The 23189-nt window shown below is 42.4% G+C and overlaps 1 protein-coding gene across 2 annotated transcripts in view; it reads right to left on the bottom strand.

Annotated features, from left to right (window-relative positions):
• FUZ (fuzzy planar cell polarity protein) overlaps positions 1–23189 on the bottom strand; it is an 876363-nt gene that overhangs the window by 745503 nt on the left and 107671 nt on the right. For both annotated transcript variants that reach the window (XM_044059630.1, XM_044059629.1), the window contains exon 4: positions 10990–11058. In XM_044059630.1, coding sequence (XP_043915565.1) covers positions 10990–11058 — 69 coding nt within the window. The remainder of the gene's footprint in view (positions 1–10989; positions 11059–23189) is intronic.

The raw sequence follows: 23189 nt of genomic DNA on the forward strand, positions 1-23189 counted from the left end.
GAGCACATCCAATTGTCTTTTCCCAGAAATGGGTGTATAGACTGCAGTGTTACCATCCAGAACTTTGACTTTTCACCGACTTGTTTAGTCTGCTGAGATCCAGTATGGGTCTCCAGTCCCCTGTCTTTTTTGGAACTAAAAAGAGCCTTGAGTAAATTCTGGATCCTAGTTAGTCTGCGGGGACTTCTTGGATGACTCTTTTTCTAGCAATGTTTGGATTTCTAGTGCTGCTTGATCCCTTTGACCAGGTGGAATGTCTGGGATAAACTTGGGCGGATGAGGTGGACAGTGAAAGGGAATGTTGTATCCCCTGGATATAAATGGACTGTACCCATTTGTCTTGAGTCAAATTTAGCCAGGCTTCTGAGTACAGCGATAGTCTCCCCCCAAATGCCTCCAGAGGTGGACAGGTGGGCCTCCTTTCAGGAGCGCTGGAAGGGCCTACCAGAGAACGTATCTCTGTCACCCTGGTTATGTGGACTCCCTCTGCCACGTGGATGGCGTCTTCTGCTATTTCCCCCTCTGTCCTTGGGGGAAGGATCACCATGAGTGTCAGATAAGGCTCCTTTGGACTTACGAAACTACATTTTTCCGCTCTTTTGACCTTTAGGATAAGGTCTGGTAGAAGCAGAAAAATGGACTCCAATGGCAGAGTCTTACCATCTTTTTGGCTCCTGGTGAGAGTTTCTTTCACTTTCGGCCCGAACAATGATGAGCCATCAAAGGAAGTGTCAATAAAGGAAGATCGGAAGGGTTTAGCAAACTCGCAAAGGCGCATCCAGGAATGTCTACGAAGAGCTATTCCTGTGCCTGCTGCCTCTGCTCGCTCCATCGGCTGCATAAGATAGGAGGTGCATGGAGGAGTTAGAGATGGAGGTTAAGATTGCAAGCTGGGAATTAACCTTATCAGATAAGTCCTGGGCTGTAGCACCTTGTAGGGTATCTCCCAACTCTTTTAAGAGATCCCTCTAAAGACGAGAGGAGTGCGACAAATAATTCAGCAACCGTAAGGTAAAGGCCACTAAGGAGAACATACGCTTCCCGTATCTATCCATCCTATGAGAATCCTTGTTCGTGGATGGACAGATATAGAAGTTTCAGCTAACTCCTTCTTTGTGGCCGCTGCCACCACCACTGCATCTACAGGAACCCCTTTTGTTAAATACTGCCTATCTTCCGGGGCTGTAATGAATTTATTAGGCCTCCCAACGGGGTCCACTGAGTCCAGAGAGTCCCACACCTTTTGACTCACCAAAGCCCGGTGTGGGTCGAAAGGTGGAGACAACCAAGAGGTGGAGGGGCGAGAGCCAAATGCCTCCAGGTATACCGACTCATCTTCAGATGGGGAAAGGGACTTCCAGCCACCCCTCTGCTTAAGGATTTCCAGGATGTCTGAAAAGGAGACATCCTCAGAGGGTGACCATGGGGACCCTTCTGAATCCTCTAAGTCAGTATCAGAAATGACAGACTCAGGGGGAATCTATGTGCTTCCTCTTACACCGTCTCTTCCGAGGAACCTCCTCGAGGGGGATGCTCCTGTGAGGTATCGAAAGAGGAGGATCCACCCATTGTGGATTCCTGGAATACTGGCTCTCTACTCTGTGGATGATGGAGGGATAATGAAGAGGTGGACACCGGTCCCTTAGGAGGAAGAGAGGCTGGAGCTGAAGGTGGAGAAGACTCAGTGGAGAGCACACTCCACATCACCTCGAAGGAACCGCCGTCCTGGGCCGAAAGAGACTCCAGCCCAGAGAGGCTGGGAGATCTCCGCGGCATCGAGGAGGGTGGCTCCGAGGCTAATGTGGGAGCCAAACTCACCTGAGCCGAGGCGCCGAGTGGGAGAGCCAGTTCCGACAAGGGTCCGACTCAACTCTCCCCCCCGGAGCCGACCAGGGAGTGTCGGCCCCCAGGTCCCTCGATGGAAGAGAGCATTGTGGAAACCAGAGCAGATGTCAGAGCCGAGATATCAGTAGTGATTACTGGCTCTGGCGGTTCCAGCACAACGACTTCCATACTCTCTGGCTTGTTTGAGTTGTTTGAGTTGGAGGAGGAATAGCCATAGTCGGGGGTACCGTTGTCGGCTCCACGATTCGATGGGCTGGGCTCGAGAGAATTTCTGCTAGGGCCCGGGTCCGAAGCAACCTCTTCACTACCCACTGCATGTCATCATCCGATAGCCTGGAGCATCTAGAGGAATGACTCAAAGATTTGTGGCTACCTGCCACCGACTGTAATAAAGGAGATAATGGCACTGGGCGAACAGCCTCCAAGGACGGTGACAGACTCCTTTTACACCTCAACGGTTCCGATGAAACAGATGGAACCGAGGGAGAACTATATTTTTCGGGCCCTACAACTTTTGGAGCCGAGGAAGTAGCAATTTTGATGCTGCTCATCGGCTCAGACACCAGAACCGATAAAGCAGCCTTTTTAGAAGAGTCCGATTTGGTAGTTTGATTGCCTTCATCCACTTTCAATAAGTCCCTTAAGATGAGCCTATTCCTCCTCTCCTGTAAGACCCTAGTGCTAAAACTATGGCAGATGGAGCAGGAATCTTGGAGATGTAGTGATCCCAGACAGTACACACAACTAGTGTGTCCGTCAGATATGAACATTTTTTGTGTGCAGCAATTGCACTTTTTATATCCTGACTTGTGTTCCTTAGCTGGTTCTTTAGACATGCCTAACTATAAGGAAAAAACACTATAGCCTGTTACGGCTAAACACAATAACGGAAAGAGAAAGATAGTAAGACAGAACAATATATATATATATATATATATATATATATATATATATATATATATATGTATATATATATATATATATATATTTTTTTTTTAATAAAAAAGAAGAGGAGGAAAGGGAGGAGGAAGTTAAACAACTATCTCCACCACCGGAGGAGACCCTGTAACTTAAACAATGACGCCTAAGAGGGGAAGAGAAGGAACAAGAATCCTCTAACTAAAACGGATTCTTAAGGAGACAACAAGGCCCAAAGAAAAAAACAGCCGCAAAGAGAAAAATTTACAAAGTTTATGATAGAAAAATAGCACGAGGCTACTACGATAAAACTAGTAGGTGAGAAGAGATAGTAATTAGAAGATAACTAGTATAAAGATATAACATATAAAATTTTACAAGCCTGAGCCAGTGAAGACAATCCCGAAGCTTCTAGCGGCAAACAAGATCGGAGAGAACAGTCGCTAAGCACCATGGGATAGGACTCAGCCTCGAGCCAGTAGAAGCTCTCGAGCTTTAGTATATGGCCGATGGGACAACATAACATCATATGTTATGTCACGCAACTCCCATAGTTGCATTATTCATCTCAGAAATCCTTGGCTGCTTAATTTCTTAACCTCTTCAAATTATAACCTCATACCCACTGCTTTCCCATCTGCCCTGTCCATTCCCTATTATATATCTGGCACCCACATCTCCTGTTATTAGCTCTGCTATTGCAGCTCTTAGTATTCTAACATTTCTACTCTCTTTACTGCAAAAGTTTAACTCCATACTAATATATACTATGTCTGTTCTTTTGGCTGGTCCACATTTACTTCACCTATAACACCTGTTTGATGCACTGTATAATCCTGATCCTACTACCTTTAATTCTTTTTGTAATTATGTGCATTTTCTTTTTTACATCTATGTTGTGTTATGTCACTATACTGGACAATTTAGTTATAACATTAATGTTACTTTAATGTTGTTACTATGTATGTAACGCAGGCTGAGCCTGCAAATGGTAACATTTGATAAGTGCTCTACCCTAGCAAAATAAATAAATAAAAATCAATCAATATATAACCACGACAGTGTGGCAATAATTCAAGCTTTATTATCTGCAGGGGATGCTGTTTGTAAAAAAACGCATCCACAAACTTGCTACAACAGATTGCTATTAAAAAGTAAGACATTTCTTTTTAGATATAAATAAGGATAGTATATAATGCATACTCATTGGTTTTCACAAGTAAGAGCCAGTGGAGGTGGCTACTGGTTGCATAACACATACATGATCCAAAAAAAAAAAAATAAAATGAATGTATTCACAACACAAAAGAGAAATGCACTTCGTGCCACTAATGTGGCTACTGCTACTTGCATTAGCACTGCTTACCAAACACCACAGATGTACTTTTTTCTTTTGGGGGGGGGGGGGTATAGCAACTATGTTTTCTGGAATTCAATTTAATCTGTGGGTAATGGTGCTTCACGTTTCATAATCTTTCAAACATTACTATCACTGCTTAGCAAACTAGCAATGAATTAAAATGGTGACTTTTTCAATTATTTTTTAGCAGTAAAGCTGAATTTTCACTCATTGTAGCTGCCAAACTCATTGGTGGGATATATACAAATGTTATGCACTTACCATAACTATATAGCAGTGTTTTCTTCTGTCCATTTCAACAAAAGACTATACTGGATATGGACAAATCTGAGGCCAGCAGCTAAATTACAGTTGCAAGGCTCAAGTTCCTCTCCCATAAATGCAATGCCCTCAGATCAAGTTTGCACCCAAGAACATCATTATCAATCATGAGATAGGAAATACTGTTACTAAACAAAAAAAAATAAAAAAAAACACTAACCACAAAGAGCAATTAAAATGGATTGCAACCAAGAAAGGCCCCAGGAAGGCCCAGTGTATACCAGTAGGTGCCACAAAAACGGGTCTATATCAGCATTTCGAAAATGTAATAGGTCGAATCACTAAATGTCGAACTGAAATGATCGACCTATTACATTTTCGAATGCCGATAAAAAAAAATAAACCCCCCTCCAAAAAAACTAAAGGGTGTAGGGAGGGGGGCAAGCCCCCCTGCACTCCCCCACACCCCCCGCTACTTAAATACACCAACTCCGAGACCACACTACATTGAGGTAGATAGAAATCTCCCCTTACAGAGATTTCCGTTTACTCGTTCGACGTTCTGCCCTTTTGGCATTCTCAATGCAACAATACCAAATTCGATACTGTCAGCATTCAAGATGCTGATATGGACCCCACAAAACAATGAAAATTTGGACAGGGGAGGAAAAACAGGAACGCCAACATGGACAGAAGAAAACAATTTGGATCTACCATTATGGTAAATACATAATTTTTGTATATATTCCACCAATGACTTTGGCAGCTACAATGTGTGAGAATTCAGCATTACTACCAAATCAATTTGAAAAAAAAAGTCACCATTTTAATTCAGTGTTAATGCAAGTAGCTCTACATATGCAATGTGATCTTTTCCATCCACCTCAACAAATGGGACAGAATTCCTAGCTAGAATAACCTCAAGAGACATTAAGGAAGGCCATACCGGAGAATAGTAGAACCAAAGGAAGCTCTGGATCTGGACTGTAAATTGACCTTGTAATGAGAGCCAGCTGTATGAAATGTAGACCATGCAGCTGTTGTGAAATATCATCAATGAAAAGATGGTTAAAAATGCTACAAATGCTGCAACTGCTCTGGCAAAACATGCCTTTGGGTTAGAGGGCAGTGACAATCCGTATGCCCTTTAATACAATCCCTCAGCTACCTTCACAAGGTAACCTTAAACATACTGGAACCCAATTTACCCTTAGAAAAGTAGTAAATAGATGACTGCTTAATGTTTTCTAAAGTCCTCTGTACTGTGGAAGTAAAAAAATTAAGATGACTGTGGACATCCAAAGAACTAGGTACTTCTTCACCCTTGTTTGAAAACTTTGGAAAGACCAGTAGGTGGACAGTCCAATTTAAGTTACTCTCTGAAGTCACCTTAGGAATAAAGGCTAGATTGGTCCTGAAGGAAACTTTATCCTTATGACAAATTAAGTATGGAGGTCTACATGATAAAGACTAATTCTGAAACCCTCCCAGCTGACATCACTGTTATCAAAAACATTTTCCAAGACAAAAATTCTACATCTGCTGAAGATACAGGCTCAAACAAGTGGCTTGGTAAGACTAACAAGATACTGCTATCCCAGGAAGGTATGGGATTCCTCAATACGGGCTGCAAAATAAATGTCCTCTTAAGAACATTTTTAAAGTCTCAACGAAGAGATAGAAGCAAGTTAGTCTCCCACATAAAATTGGAAATGGCAGCTAAATGCACTTTAATCATACCATGACTAGCCCCAAATGGAAAAGATCGGCTGGGAAATCCAATATTGATGTCAAATGTGCCAAGAAAGGATTAAGACCCTTAAGAACTAGCCCAAACAGTGTACTTTGTTCACTTGCTTCTATAGGTGTCTTCCTAATGGAGGGTTTCTGAGGAGAGGTGAAAATCTGTAAAACAGAAGAATGCTTGGTATTTCTGGCCACCACCGAAAGTGATTCTGGTTACAAGAAAAGGAACTCTGAGGTGTGGAGAAAAGGATTCCAGCAAAAAAAGTTTTGCCATTCTACTTTCCTCTGGTTAAGGTGCCTTTGACCTTGAGACCAAATAAGGTTGGCCCATTGAAAGCAGCATTCCAGAAGGATGTCTTGAAGCATTCCACAAAGTCACACAAGCACATCAAGGCATAGTAGAGAATAGCAAGGCAAATGTGTGCTGCTCTGGTCAAGCCATCCACTGCATTAGATATGATATGCATGAACAAATTACTAATAGACTGTATAGTTTCCAAATGAGACTCCAATGTCATATCACAACTGTCAGGGATTTGATAGTTCCTTAGTGAAATCCTTCTGCAGTCTAATCAAATGAGCCATGTAGTTCAGCAGTAAAGCATAAGCATAAACACACTATCTGCCTACAGCACTCTGTTAGGGGAGTGGACACAGTCACTCTCCTCAGACAGTTCCTTCCAACAGTCTGCATCCACCACAATGGCATCCACTTTGGGCCCCTTACTCCAACATATCCTATCTGTGAGGGATAAGTTCTACAATATCTGGTTCCTTCCAATGTCAACTAGTCCATCCACAGGGGAACCACCCAGGTCATAGATAAACCTGCACCAAAAGCTTAGAGTAACACGAATCCTCTGGGGAAGAGGCAGTGGTGGACCAACCTCCCCTTTGTCTGAGTAATTCAAAGACTTCTCCAAAGGAGATGTATTCTAGAGGAGATCTTGAGGAATCCTTCCCTTTGGTCGAGGTCAATGTCTTCAGTCAAAGACTTCTGTGGGGTGGGGGATATCTCAATGGCTCCTTTTATATTTGTGCTTCCTATGTTCCTCCACTGGGGAAAACACAGAGAAGGATTTGAAAACAATAGGGGAAAATACAATTTAGGTTGGTTTGAGGCTGGTTGGTGTCCGCTATCCCAAAGACAGATGATTCTGTACTGAAGATCAAGAACTTGTAAGGGTTAGGACTGGATCTGAGTATGCAGGTTGCCCACTTTCTCATCTGGGGGAGAATCTTCTTGAATGCTGAAGCAGGTCACGAGGAGGGCATGCATGGGTACGATGAACCTGAAAGTAGTCCTCCCTGGAAGTCACCCTGCTAGGATCAGAGGCAGATTATGGTGTTGAAGCTTTCAAAAGCTAATGCCCCAAGTGGTAGGCAAAACCTCAGAGTTGACCCCAGAGCCTTGATACTGACCCACTCAGACTGAAAGTAGAATGGGCAGAGAAATTACCAGAGTTTACAACACCCAGGTTTGCAGGGGGGACCACATGGGAAGCACTCTAATCCAAAACCAACGGATCTGACAAGCAGACCACATTAGTAGAAAGGACCATGGGAGTACAAAGGCAATGTCTTGACATCCCCACCTGTAGCTGTTCCTTCAAGGTGGTCATAATTTTGTCCAAATCTGCTTTGGATGGGCTCCTAGAAAACCTCAGTGATCTAAAAGAGGAGGCCACCAAGGGTGGTCTGCAGGATCGGTGCCCTGCCTATTGGCGGGGGGGGGGGGGGTCAGATGAAAACACCAGATCCAGCACATCAAGAATGGCTGGTATTGAATCCAAACATGTCAGAACCCAGAACCATTGAAGACAATATTGGATCCAAATGCCGAGGAGCCTTCGGAGATGATCCCTGTACCGAAGACTGATCTGGAAACCTATTCTACATTTCTTTGGACCTATCCTTAGAGGGGATCTCTATCCTTGTCCTTTTCTTAGGTCTATGCTTCTTGATCTTCACAACTTCCTTTTTGGAATAAGGTGACCCCAAAAACAGAAGGAACACATTCCTCCACCTGGGCAGGAAGAAACTTTGAATGGCAATCTGACAGCACCCTCTGACAAAAGGATGGACAGAAATCACAGTCCTCATCAAGATAGGCAGTGCCCAAATAGGAAAATACATTTGTCCTATGGATCCTGCAGCATAATCTTATTTCTATAGGCCACACATTTTTAAAGCCTAATCCAACATATTCCAAGTGCACACTCAGTGAGAAAAGAGAAGGAAAGTGCTCACCACCAAATATTAGTATTTGCTTGGTTTTGTTATGGCTAAGTCCAAAAATAGCACCCTTGTTATAAAAGATAACACAGAAAACAGAAACTATCAAACTTAACGCTACCAACCACAAAGACTTAAAACTAAAAATGACATTTTTTAATAGAAATAAAAGCTACATATAAATTTGCAAAGAAAAAATAGTAAGGAATAACAAAAAAGAAGGGCAAAGGACTTTCCAAAACCAAGATAACATCTTAAGTAAAGAGCTACACCCTAGAAAATGCATCTGTTGTTTAGTGCAGCAAACAAGACCTGAGGGCAGTAGGGGTGGCGGTGCCTTTTGCGAGAGGGTAGAAGCTTGAGCCTTGGAACCAAAATGTAGTTGCTGGCCTCAAATCAGACATACCTATCTGCTGAGGTGGAAAGAAAAGACAGCATCAGATCAGATTTTACCTCCTGAATGGAGTGCAGTGTATTTTAAAGGAAGATGACACCTTCTCAATGTAGAATATCCAAATGCTTTATCTGGTGCAGTTTCAAAAACATACTGCAGTGAATTTTAGTTAGGTGGGAGAGTTGGCATAATGGTCAAGGTGTTTACCTTACACAGTGCAGGGTTTGATTCTCACATGGGGTAAATGGCTAAGCTTAAAATGGCCCACAAGGGCAGTTAGCCTAGTACTAATCTATGAACCTATGAATTTTCTCCTCCTCACTATTACTGTCTTTATTTAGCTGTAACAATTTCATGCATCTTCCAGACAGTGAAAAGAACACTGGTCTCTCTACAACAGTGAAAAGAACAGTCACCATTAGCAGACCACATATCATGCATGTCCTGTCTTCCGCCAGAAGGCTGCAATCTATGTGCAAGTTTGTTCTGATTTAAGCATAAAATCAGCTCTGAAGCTGATTGCTACCTGCTGTCCATACTTTCTGCTTTATAGGCCATAACCATCACTGTAGTTTCCACAGGGCCCTATGAACTGACCAACAGTGTCACATTCTGTACCTCTTCCAGATTCACTATCACAGGACAGCAATCAAAGACAGACATGGAATTTCACAGGTTTCCTGTAAGACTACCACTGACCTCTGTACAGCTATACTTCACGATTACCAGAAACTGAGACTTGAATGGTGCATCTTACGAGTCTGAAACTTCCTTGCATGTTTCCACACAAATCTGCAAATACTCCTGAAAAGCTGACATATTAGCATAAAGAGGATCACCACCTCACCCATCACCAAATGCTGTTACAATTCAGCTTACAGAAGCACCACCACTACCACATGCAGAAAAGAGATGGGCTACTTTCTGCTTCCCAGCCAACAACCCTTTCCCACAAAAACAAGTGTGCTCCACCTTCAGGCTACATATGGGTGCGATGTGCACAGTGCATACTGGTCACTGCCACTCTACATTCATACACAAAGATAGGTAGTAAAGTGTTTAGGCATAAAGTGCTAAACAAAAGACTGATTTAAATTCTTTCACTCAGGGGTATCTTGATCCTGCAGTGGTTCTTTATATAGCTCCCCTGTCGTTTTTACTCCTGCTTCTTGACCATTTGTTACTGCAAACCACAAGCCACTCCCAGCTTACTCCATCAGCTCTCCTGAACTCCATGACCCTTACTCTGTTACAGACCATACCTACAGTTCACTACAAACTATATTGTTGGGTAGTTAACTAGGTAGGCTATTAAATATGAGATTGCAATTGTATTTCCTGATGAAACATAACTTTTAGGACTGCTCCCTCAGCAATGGTTTTCAAGATGAGCGGTTTCAAGTCCTTCCAGCTGGGAAGTAAAGGTTATTAATTAGTTCTGAAACTACAATTTGGTCTATAAAAGCTAAATACAAACCCAATGCGTCACTTGTCACAGCAACAATCAGTTTTCTAAAGTTCTTAAAGAAAAAAGAACTTTCATGATAATGATATGAAATATTTTAAACTGTTAACATGCAACACAAAAAAATTCTCCCAATATAGTATACAAATGGTATACAAGTATTGGTAATATTGTTTCCTTTTATAACACAATGAAAACAATAAAACAGTTACATAAATTATTTTAAAAATAAAGACTACGGATTACACACTGAATTGAAAATCATTTTGCTGTGAATGTATTATTCATTTTAATTTGAGTGGGTAATTCCAGCAGTCACAAGTTTCTCTTTTCAGGGGCAACCTGATAGTGATCACCTAACTAAACAGTGCTAACTGATGGGATTGACAGAAGGCAGTAAACATACCAAGGAAATGTTCAAATGCCTACTCAAACTTTTGAATTGTTTTTAATTTAGATGTTAATCATAATACTTTTCAAGTACATATTTTCTTAAACTTAAGCATGAACAACCTTATGAATCAATGAAAAATAAACTTCCATTTTCAAAATTTCTGTCCAAAATGACTAACAAAAAGTTAGAAATGACTACATTAGTGTACAGTTCTGATAAAGTCCAGTTAGATGCATTAATAAAAGCTTTAAACTCTTATTTACTATGTCTTTGCCATAGCTTAAGAAGTGATTGTTTTTAATGTGTGGTTCACTTTCTTTACCTGCTGGATAATAGTGTTTAATTTTTGTTTTTTAATGTTTAGAACTTACCCGAAGATCTCGCTTTAGACGCTCCACATTCTTAATATTAACCAAGTCCTCAAGGCCAACCAAAAGTACCTGAGACAAAGAAAAGTACAAGAATAACTCAAACTTCATATCTGTCATGATCCCTAGATCACCCCCAGAAACAGACCCATCATTTTTTGTTACTACACAAACTCCTGCATCACATTAACTGAAGTGCAGAGCATAGAAAGTACAGTTTTGTACCTGCCATAAATGTAGATGTTCGAGTGCTCATACAGCTGCAGTTATAACAGATGGGTTATCCTGCCGTCAGGCGGGTCCTCGGTCGGCCGAATTCCAAAGTCTAGGTCCGGCGTCGGTTGTCGTCGCTTCTTCCCTGACGTCAGTGTGGCAGGGGTATAAAAGAGCCAGCCGACACCATCTTCTTCAGTTTTTCTTGCCCCAGATGTCAGGTGCCCCCAAAAGGAAGGCAAAACATAAACTTATGTAATCATGCAATATAGAATAATCAAAAAACAGTAGTTTGCAAGCAAATACACCATAAAAGAATACCCCAAATAGGTTGTATGAGAAGGTGTTTGCCATAAGGCCTGTCCTAAGAGGGGATGGAGGGAGGGAAACCTGGACTGCAGCTGTATGAGCACTCTAACATCTACATTTATGGTAGGTACAAAACTGTACTATGTTCATCGTGCATACAGCTGCAGTCATAACAGATGGGTAGAATCCCAAAGCTAAGTAGGGGTGGCAGGCACTAAGTGGAACTAGGAGGAGCAAGGATGCCCTGCAAGACAGCTGTGGCAAATCCCGCTCTAGATTTAGAGTAAAGTGGAAGGTGATAGTGTTTGGAGAAAGTGTGCACTGAACTCCATGTGGCTGCTTCAAAAATGTCCTTGGTAGGAACCCCCCTGAGGAAAGCTGCAGAGGTAGCTGTGGCCCTTGTGGAGTGGGATCTGATGCTTGAAGGCACAGCTTTTCCATGAAATGAGTAACAAAAGCGTATGCAGTGGGCTATCCATTTTGAGATTGTCTGTTTGGAAATAGCCTTTCCTTGAGCACCTGACACAGAGTTGCTCGGATTTCCTGAATGGCTTTGTCCTGTCCAAATAATAACGAAGTTGTCTGTGAATGTCCAAGGAATGCAGTAGTCTTTCCCCTTTGTTTTGTGGGTTAGGGTAAAAGGTAGGTAAGTGGATAGTCTGATTCAAGGCTACACTGGATACTACCTTTGGCATAAAGGTAGGGTTGGTTCGTAAGGAAACTCTGTCCTGATGGAAAATGATGAAAGGTTGCACAGCCATGAGGGCCTGTAGTTCCGAAACCCTGCGTGCTGAGGTGATAGCCAGAAGGAAGGCTGTTTTCCATGACAAATATTGTAGTTCTGTTGAAGCAGCTGGCTCAAATGGAGGAATGGTCAGTTTTTCCAATATGAAGTTGAGGTCCCAAGCAGGGACTGGTGGTTTCCTTGGGGGTTTTATATTCTTAGCCCCTCTGAGGAACTGTCTTAAGAGAGGATGAGAGAATAAAGGAGGATCTGTGTTGTATTGTGCAGAAATGGCTGAAGCATGGATTTTGATGGAGGAGAAGGAAAGTCCACTGTTTAGCATCTCAGCTAGGTACTGTAATATTTGAGGTAAATTTATTACCCAAGGATTCTGACCCTTTTTCTGATTCCAGGCACAAAACCGTTTCCATTTGGCAGAGTAGGCTTTTCTAGTAGAAGGTCTTCTGGCCTCCAAGATGACATCCTGCACCTCCTTGGAGAGGAGGGTCTGTTGGGAAATCAAGGGATTCTCCGTGCGGCTAGATTTAGGGTTTTGAGCTGGCTGTGAAGAGTTTTGACGTTGTGCTGGGACAACAGAAGAGGCACTAGAGGTAGGATCCATGGTGGGGAATGCGTCAGGCTCTTCAGGAGTGGATACCAGTGTTGTCTTGGCCAGTCTGGAGCAATGAGAATCATTTTCAGCCTCTCTGCTCTGGCTTTTAATAGACCTTTGGGCAGCAGAGGGAGAGGCGGAAAGGCATAGACTGTCAATGTTGTCCAATTGAAAGAAAGTGCGTCCACTTTCCAGGCCTGTGGATGATAGGTCCTTGAGCAAAATTTTTTCAGTTGGTAATTTCTGTGGGTAGCAAAGAGATCTATGTCTGGCTGTCCCCATGCCTGAGTTATCTTTGCGAAAACTTGAGGATGCAACTTCCATTCATGTGGATCTGTCATATTTCTGCTTAGGCTGTCTGCCAGTGTGTTTTCCTTCCCTGGCAGGAATTGTGCCTGGAGTTGGATTTGCAATTCCAGAGCTGTGTTCCAAAGGGTCATGGCTAGTCTGCACAGGGAGTATGAATGAGTTCCCCCCTGTTTGTTTATGTACCACATCACTGTGGTGTTGTCTGCCCTTATCAATAGCTGGCCTGGATGCAGTAGGTCTTTGAAGGCCATAATAGCATTTTGCACTGCTAGCATTTCCTTTTGGTTGATGTGTAGGTGCTTCTCTTTTTGGGACCATTTTCCCTGAATGCACTGATCTGTCATGTGTGCCCCCCAGGCATAGTCCGAGGCATCTGTTGTGATGATTTGATTTGCTTGAGGTATGCAGAAAGGGAGACCTATGTTTCTTTGGCATGCTCAAGCCCACCACAGAAATTCCTTTTGAAGACATGGAATGAGTGGTATAATTGTTTCCAAACTGTAGCTGTGTTGAGACCATAAGTTTTTTGGGTACCATTGAAGTTTCCTCATATGCAGCTTTGCACATGGGATCAGCAGGATGCAAGATGCCATGAATCCCAGAGCCTGCAGGACTTTTCTTGCAGTCAGCCTGGTGAAGGTTGCCATTTTGCTGAAGTATTGAGATAGTTGCCCTTGTTTGTCTGGCGTGAGGTAGGCCATCTGGGTGTTTGTATTTAAGCTGGCACCCAGGGAAATTATTGTTTGAGAGGGTATTAGTTTTGATTTCTTTTTGTTGACTGTGTATCCCAGAATGTTCAACAGTTTTATTACAAACACCAGGTGTTTCAGAAGTATGTCCTTGCTGTCCGCTTGGATCAGGCAGTCGTCCAGATATGGGTATATTTGTATTCCTTGAAGTCTGCAGAAGGCAATTACTGATGCCAGGCATTTCGTAAACACTCTGGGCGCAGTAGATAAGCCAAAGGGCAATGCAGAGAATTGTCTGATAGGGACATGCAGGTATGCCTCCTTGAGGTCCAATGTTACCAGCCAAGACTCCTTGCCCAGCATGGGAAGAAGCTGCTGTAATGTGAGCATCTTGAATTTTGGTACCTGTAAATATGTGTTTAGGATGGATAGGTCTAAAATAGGTCTCCAATCTTTGTCTTTCCTTGGTACCAGGAATAGTCTGGAATAAAACCCTTGACCTTGTTCTTTTGCAGGTACCTCTTGAATAGCCTTCATGCCCATGAGAGCTGAAATTTGTTTTTGTGCCTCTGCCCTTTGATTTTGTGGCAGGTTTGGCATGCCTCTCATTTTTGGAAGGGTGTGAAAGTGGAATCTGTAGCCTCTGTCTATAATGTCCAGGATCCATTTGTCTTTTGTGACAATATGCCAATTTTTTGAGAATAATGCCAGTTTTCCGCCTAAAGGTGCTGCCATTAAAGCTTTGCTTAGCAAGTAAAGGGGAAAGTCATTGTGTCTGCTTTCTGAATGACTGTGATCTATCTTCTCCACCTCTTGGGGTTGGTGCTTGCCACTGTCTGGCTCTGAATGATCCTTGAGATTGCTCTCTACCCCTCGGGCGCCTGTATCTGCCTCTTTGAGGTCTGTCCGTGGCTGGAAAGGACCAATTTTTTGAAGGCCAGTTTCTGCTGAAACGTGGAGGTTATACCTGCAGGAAATCTTTCACTGTTTGCATTGATCTCGCCTTTTCCTCCATTTTCTTTAGTACCTCCTCAGCTTTAACACCAAACAATACATCTTTTTGAAGAGGTGCATCTAGTAATTTAGCTTTGACATGATCTGGTAAGGCTTGCTCTTTGAGCCAAGCATGTCTACGTATGACAGACCCTTGTAACAGCAGCTCTACATGAGGCCTCTAAAGCATCAAAACCACACTGCAAGGTATGTTTACCCACTTGCTCTGCACTATGCAACAAATCCTGCAACTCTTTTAAATCTGGTTGCTCTGGTTGTGTCATTTTGCTTTTCAACTGAGATAACAAAAACTGTTGATACTTTAACATATGGAACTGACAGTTTAATGCCCTCATGGTTAAAGTGGCCGAGGTATACACCTTTTTCCCCCACCTTTCTAAAGCTCTGGAATCTCTCTCTGAAGGTAATGGGTTTTTAGCAGTAGAGGCCTTAATTCCCTTGGGATCCTGTGAAATAGTTTCTGGGTCAGCAGTATGGCTTTTGTATAGGAACTGGTGTGACTCAGGAACCCGGTAATACCTGTCTGGTTTAACAGGAGCTGGAGGTAAAGAATCTGGGTTGAGGTTGGCTTCTGTGTACACATCATCTAATATATCTAAAACAGGAAAGATAGCCAGAGGCCTATGCTGGGGGAGCAAGAGAAAATCCCTGAGCCTTTTCTTGGAATCTGAGTAATCTTGGCCTTCCCAGTGAAAGTGTTCCCTCAAAGTATGTAGGGTTTCTCCAAAAGAGTAGTCCTCAGGGGGGGAGACAGAGGGAATAGACCCCTCCACATCAGAGTCATCAAAAGGAGAATATGTATATTCCTGGTCCTCAGAATGTTCAGAGGTAATAGAGGCTTGATCTGAGGAAGGGTAGTCTTCCTCTAATCTGGGCCTTTTGTCCGAGGGGGGTTGAGAACCCCTGATAAGAGTAATCAAATCCTCAGCCATTTTGAGCATCTGTTTTTTAGGCATGGGGCCTTGAGAGGGGGTCTGTGGTCCTTGTTTTTTAGTTTTCATGGCTGCTTTAGATTTTGTGAAAGCCTTAATAGAGAAGGAGGAAGGCCTGAAGACACCTTGAGAAATGGCAGGCCTGTCTAAACTGAGTTTCCCCGGCAAGAGTGGCGTCGGTATCTGTAGTCGGAATGGAGGCCGAGGAGCCTGCGACCTCGGGCACAGAAGACACCGGTAATGAAGTGTCATCGGTACTCAGGGGCTGCGTAGGCGCCTCGCTGAGAACCGGAGAACCGGTAGTCGGCCTTAGCGTGGTGTCAGTAGAAGTCGCGGACCTCGTATGTCGGTCCTTATCTTTGCGACTTTTACTCAAAACTGGAGTCAGAGAATCCGACGACATAATATAATTAAATTTTTTACCAAAATAGTGATGGGCGAACTCCGCCCGACGCTTAATAGTGCGTTTGTTGAATCTAGCACAAAAACGGCAGGCCAAGACGTCGTGGTCTGGGCCTAAGCAAGGAATACAGAAAGAGTGGAAATCCTTATGCGGTATTTGCTTCCCACATGAAATGCAATTATTAACTTTGTCTGACATCGGTCTGAGGCAAGAAAAGTTTCCCCAACGGGGTACTTAGCTTTCAAGAAGACTTTGGCTGAAATATTTTCGTAAATCTCAGGAGCTGGCAGACCGGCACTTGCGAACTGCTTCTGCTTCGGGCACCGCGCGGCAAGAAAGACTGAAGAAGATGGCGTCGGCTGGCTCTTTTATACCCCTGCCGCACTGACGTCAGGGAAGAAGTGACGACAACAGACGCCGGACCTAGACTTTGGAATTCGGCCGACCGAGGACCCGCCTGACGGCAGGATAACCCATCTGTTATGACTGCAGCTGTATGCACGATGAACATCATAAATCAAAAATTTTTCAGCAACTTAAATGAAAACAGCACCACGTGCAAGCTGAACAACTTAAAAACGGTGGCTTACATTTTTGCACATAAGAAATTTAAAGGCGTTCCCAGCATTTGTCGGTTAGAAACATGCATGAGGATTTGAGACACTGTCTTAAATTAGATGTCACATACAAATTAAACACATAAATGCTTAACTATAAAGCTTTGCTATTACTGTACCATACGACTCACATTTACAGTTACTGCAAACACGCACATGAAATGACGCATTCTGGAATGATTATGCTTTATGCATACAATGAACTGTTTCAATGAACTGTTTATCAAAAATGAATTCATTGAGTAACAGACGAATAAACATTGTCCAAGATCAATTTCCCTAAAGGAAACTGAAACTGGGGGTGCACAAGAAAATTACTCTTTCCACAGTCACCTGCTAACAGTGAGAAAGCATGGCTACAACGATGCAGACTATATATACAAAAGAACGAGTTACACCCAGTTCATGCACAATCATCTAGTACAGCTTAGGAAACAAATTTTGGGCCCACCCAGGACAGGCACTTCCATCCTCCCCCACACCAGCTCTAACAGATTTCTAGGCCACTAACTGAATCTGAATTTCCTAGGTCACAGTCAGGGCTTTACATCTCTATGCCAGTGTAACCAGCTTATATATATTACATTTGCTTGAGAGTAAAAGCAGTACATCAGCCTAATCTAGTCTGTTCTTTAAGTGCATTTAACACTTTCCAGTAACACCACTCTGTTTCTACAACTCTCTCCATGAAGTAGTTTTGCAGGTCTGATGAGTAAACAATACCATCTGCTACCTTTTTACTCTCCACTTTAATTCCAGCACAGGGTTACAGACCTCATTTTACATTATTTTCCAAACATTATGAGCCAAATGAAGAAGACCATATGGCAGTTCCTAAAGCACTACTTGGTTTCATACAAAGGTATGAAGTAGATTCCACTGACTACTCTTCAAACAAAGAAACAATTCTTTTAAAAGAAAGTTAAAGAACTCAGCCTGCTTCTTTCACACCCATATTAACACTGTTTTTATGTTTAGTTCTAGAACCTGTGTATAGTATTATGATTTGTCACCTATTACAGTGTTTGTAGCGTTGTCATCTCACAGCAAGACGTTCTCCCATTCGATTCTCGGCTGAAGCGCCTTCTGTGTGAAGTCTGCATGTCCTCCCCGCAGTAGAGTGGTGTTCGAAAGACATGTGAGAATGGGCATGCCTTCGTTGAAGGTTGGGCGTCGGGCTGGCCCCTCGGCACCATAAAAAAATAGACTGCCAATCATTAGCGGACCGGAGTTCCGCTGTGGCAACCCCTAACCGGGAAAAGCCAAAAGAAAAACAACAGTGTTTGTATTCACAAGTATTTAGGCTACCTTGCATCATAAAGTAACAAACAAGTCTAATGCCTTTTTTTTCCCCATGAATACTAATATTTACATGTCTCACATGAAATCTTGTGACTTGATCAGATTTTATGTTTGCCTTTAACTTCTACTCACTGCAAATGTGCCTCTTTGTATCTACCCTGATATTATCTCACGCAGTTTGTAACCATGTGTACCTGCAGTCATGGCTGAAAACTGAGCCTAAACCACTCCACTTACCTAGCAAATGACCATAACAGAGGGAGCTCATTCCCCAAATCAAGCAAACTCCAAGACAGCTGAACATCAGATAAAGTACACTTTTAAACTGGCAGCAATTTTAATTTCACTTCTTCTGAAAAGGGTAACTTTTCAATAGGCAGAATCCTTAACTGCATGATGTACTGAACTGTCTTATAAGCAGGTCAGGCAGCTCCTCAGTATAATAAAGAATTAACAGAAAAAGTACACAAGACTTAACATTACTCATCAGAGCAGGTGTGGGAAAAATATGCTCAGTCTCTTATAGACTATACATACACATTTATTAAACCAAACACCAGTTAACAAGAAAAAGCAACCAGACTGCTGATGCATGCGAAAAAAAAAACTGAAAAATTCTATAGTTTTAAAAGTTGCCTTTAAACATATGATAGTTTGTGCAATTAAAAAAATAGGTAAATCAGCATGTCATATGTTATATTATGCTCAAGAATATCATCATATGCTCATTTTACTCAAGCATATTCCCTGTATGCTCAACAGACTCCAGCACATTCCACACATGCTCACTACACTCCAACATATTCCCCATACACTCATGATAATCCAATATATTCTCATCTCCACTCTTTAAAAATGAAAATACCAAAGTCACAAAAGGATAACCCAAGAAAAGCCAGAATATGCTGAAAGTGATAAGAACCGGGCAAGAATGCAGCATTAAAAAGATGACAATTTATTTACTTACCCATTGTTGACTGGGTTAATCCAACTAAGATAGTGTCCTCTTTTCAGAGGAGACCCGAAGTGGTATTTCTACTGCTAGGGGAAATTTGACCAGTGCACTGGAGAAATTCTCCTACTCTATCAACTCAAGCAGATGGTACCGCAGTTTAATCTCTCATTCAAAGGACAAAGGAAAAAAATCAACAGTGCAGCAGCTCCCTAATGCTGCACTGCAGTATCAGCAACACAACCACCTAGAGTGGGAACAGAACCCAGAGCCTTCTGGTCTTACAGCACCAAAGATGATAGTGCTACCCACTGCTCTGCTAGCAATTTTGAAAACATAAAAGCAAAAAAAGATTAATAAGCCATAATATAGTACATATAAAGGAATGACACAATGAGTGGCACAGAGCCCTAAAGGATCCCACAGGAGCACAGCGAGGTCCGAGAACAATGACAAGGATGGCGGGCCTTAGAGTCCTGGAAAGATAAAATGTTGCAGGATACCATTCATTGTTAGTCATAGTACTGCATTTAAGAAAGGCCACTGATAATGCATAAAATTTACATAAAACATACAATACTGCGAAATCAGAAAACTGAACAGTGCTAGGTATTCCATACAAAAAATGTTGCTAATATTTCAACATAACACTTCTAGATTTGTTTTTTATTTTTTTTTTTGTATTTCATTCTTTGATACACAATACGGAATACGGACAAAAGATGACCATCTTTAATAACTGGCTTAGTTTCTGGTGTCATTCTAAGGGGGTGCAATATTTGTCAGCATGGAATGAGATGGTCAACAGACCATGCTGCTTTGCCAGGGATGTTCTGCATGTCTCCCCTCTAGGCTTTCAAATATTAGCTAAAACATGGTCTTCCCCACAGTGCCTTTTTAGGCAATGCCAAACTGAAAGTACTTGACACAGCAAATCAAAACTAAGAAAATCTAAAGGTATTACTGCTCAGTGCTAGCAGTCACAAAAAAAATCCACCCCCAGAAGCTTTCTTCACCCTAGAGAATGCTGATGTCTACAAAGCCGCGAAGAGCACACTGACTGTGCAAGGTTAAAATGCCTTCCACACATTTATACCAGCTACTACTCAGACAGGGACTAAAGGTGGAGGTGTCTCTATTTATAACAAAAATAAATATACCTTAAGGCTGGTCAAACAAAGCAAAGCACTTGAGCTGCTGCATGTTCAAATCACCATATACAAAATCTAATACCACTCCCTTGCAAGCTAAAGGTCCCCCTCCATGACCCAGAAACCCATACCATATAGTATTGGAAATACTCACCATCCAATCCAATACTATATCCATGGGTGACTAATTACCTCACTATTAACTGGGAATTCTATACAAAACACTCTGGAATAGATTGGCAATACACCAACAAAGGATAAAAACACTCTCAAACTAAACAAATAGCTTAGAGGATAAGTAAAGTCTACCAAAGCCAAATTTGAGGTAAATTTGGCTCACAGGCCAAGGGCAACTGCAAGGCATTCTTTAGCTATGTCTGCAACCTCAAAGGTAATATACAATTTGTGTGCACAGCTCATTGTAAATGGAGCCACCTACACTGAGCCAGAAGACATTGCAAACCTACTGGCTGATAAATGCAGCTCCAACTTTACCCATCTCTTCCCCTCAACCTTCCCTCGGGAAATACCATCAAATATATCAACCCCTACTATCACTAGGGGGAACAGGTCCTTAATTCTCTCTCTAAGGCCAAGAACACTGCACCAATGGGCTCAGAAAATATCCCAGGATGCCTTCTAAACAGCATAAAACATGACCTATCATGCCCTCTGGAATTGCTACTGAACTGTAGCCTCCAAACATACTTCTTGCCTCATGAATGGTGAAAAGCAACAGTCATCCCTCTGCACAAAGGTGGGCCATCTACAAATCCTGGAAACTACAGACCCATAAGTCCCACTAGTCTTACATATAAAGCCATGGAAAGAATTATCATGGAAATGATCAAGAGTGATATAGTAAACCTCCAGACACTGGACCCAAACCAGTTTGGTTTTGTCAAGGGCAGGCCATGCCTACTCAACCTGGTGGACTTCTTTGAGAAGGTCACCAAAGCAATGGATGAGGGCAAAATGGTTCACACTACCTACCTTGACCTGGCCAAGGCATTTGACACAATACACCACTCGGGCACTGTTGACAAACTCAGGAGGTTAGGTGCAAACCCATGTGTCACCCAGTACATAGCCAACTGGCTCATACACTGGACCCAGGAAGTTAAAATTGGGACATCCACTTCTACAAAAAGGTCACAAGTGGAGTCCCACAGGGATCAGTCATTGGACCGCTCCTTTTAGGCATTTACTTTTCTGAAGTCAGGGCCAATGTCAGTGGTCTCTGGCTGACTTTGCAGATGATTGCAAATTAGGAGCAGTCATTGAATCCCAGACTGACACAAATGTTCGCCAAAAAGGTCTGACACAGACAAAAACCTGGTGTCAGAGCCATGGACTAAAACTTAGTGCCAAGAAATGCATAACAGCATCCTTCTGGAAGTCATCCATCCCTGGTAACTACCATATTGACAACATACCCCTTAGAGTTGACCCAGTAGTTAGGGATTTAAGGACACACAGACAGTAATCTACCTTTGACCATCATGTGTCTACAGTAGTGAGGAAATCATTTTATGTTGCACAACTTATTACCAAAAGGTATGGCATCTAAGTCCAACAAAGTCATTGTTCCACTGTATTTGGCATTCAGATGTATAATTGAGTACAATGCCCCTTTTGTTATATACTTAACCAGGCATATCCAACAAATGGAATGTCCACAAAGGTTCCTCACTAAAAGAGTGCAGGATGCAAGTAAAAATGCCCTGTGCAGACAACCTCAAAGCCCTATCCCTGTATTCTGTCTCCTACAGGCTTTTGAGGGGAGATCTATGCCTGGCACACAAGGCATTGTCAGACCCCACTCAGAATGACCTCCTGCATATCCACAAAACAAACAGCACAAGAATTGCCCATTCTAAAGACTTGCACCTTGCCTGGGATACAAATAGGACCTGCTGGAGAGACAGGTATATATATCCCAGCGACTACTCTGTCTCTGGAACAGGCTCCCCATCCATGTGAAGCAGAATTCCTTCCTAGCTCAATTCAAGTGTAACTTGCACAACTGGATAGGGAACAGGAAACTCATCCCTGGTCTGGCACCTTTGTCTTTAATGGATGCAGGCAGCCTGTAAATGGTTCCTCTCTGAGGTCCCTTCTTGTAAAGGTTTCATCTCCCAAGCCCCTGCTTACACTTATCAAGGGTATCACAACTTTTCAGAGATTTGGGATGCATGGCTAGACTTAAAAAGGCCCTTGTGGTCATTAGCCCAGTAAACATCTATGAACTGATAATTTAGAACCATAAGACCCAGATTCCACAAGACTTGCTTTTGCTGTAAGTGATTTACTTCAGTGTAAGGCCTGTCTATAAACAGGCTTACACTGGTGTCCAGATTCCAAAAGATCTGCTCTTAGTGTCAGCGGTCACTTACAGTGACAGAATGTCTTTTTGGAATTAACAAATACGGTCATTCTGCAGCTTACCTGTTTTTATTCTGGAAATACTTTTTTCCCCCCTTTTACTTTTGTTCATGATCCTGAATCATGCAATGGGCTGGCAGAATGAGCACTTTCTCTTAATTCTGCTGTACTGTTGATAGTCTGCGTGCTCTCAGAAGAACAGTACAGAAACTATACAAGCCCATGACTGTATATAATGCTATGTGATACATGTAGTGTAAAATGTCCATATAACAAACAGCAAACTGCAAAACGTTTGTAATCAAGCAGATCAGTTAAAACACATAAAACAGCAAACGCACAAAAGGTTAAATAAAAATTACACATAACTGGTTTATGCCTGGCAGTGCAATAAACTCAGAAATGTTAATGAACTGCATCCTGTTTGCATGAGTAATGGGTTTGATTCCCTCAGTCTTCGTTTTTCTACTGTTTCAGACTCTGAGAAAATCACTTAACTAGACAGGGCTTCTGAGTAGCCCATGAACAGACACTTGTGTCTAGTTATGTTGCTGAAAGCATGTAGCTTTCAAGTTAGTGTATGTAAATCT

Source organism: Protopterus annectens, chromosome 17.part0 (assembly GCF_019279795.1).
Source record: "Protopterus annectens isolate FY-2018-M chromosome 17.part0, PAN1.0, whole genome shotgun sequence".
Classification (NCBI taxonomy): domain Eukaryota; kingdom Metazoa; phylum Chordata; order Ceratodontiformes; family Protopteridae; genus Protopterus; species Protopterus annectens.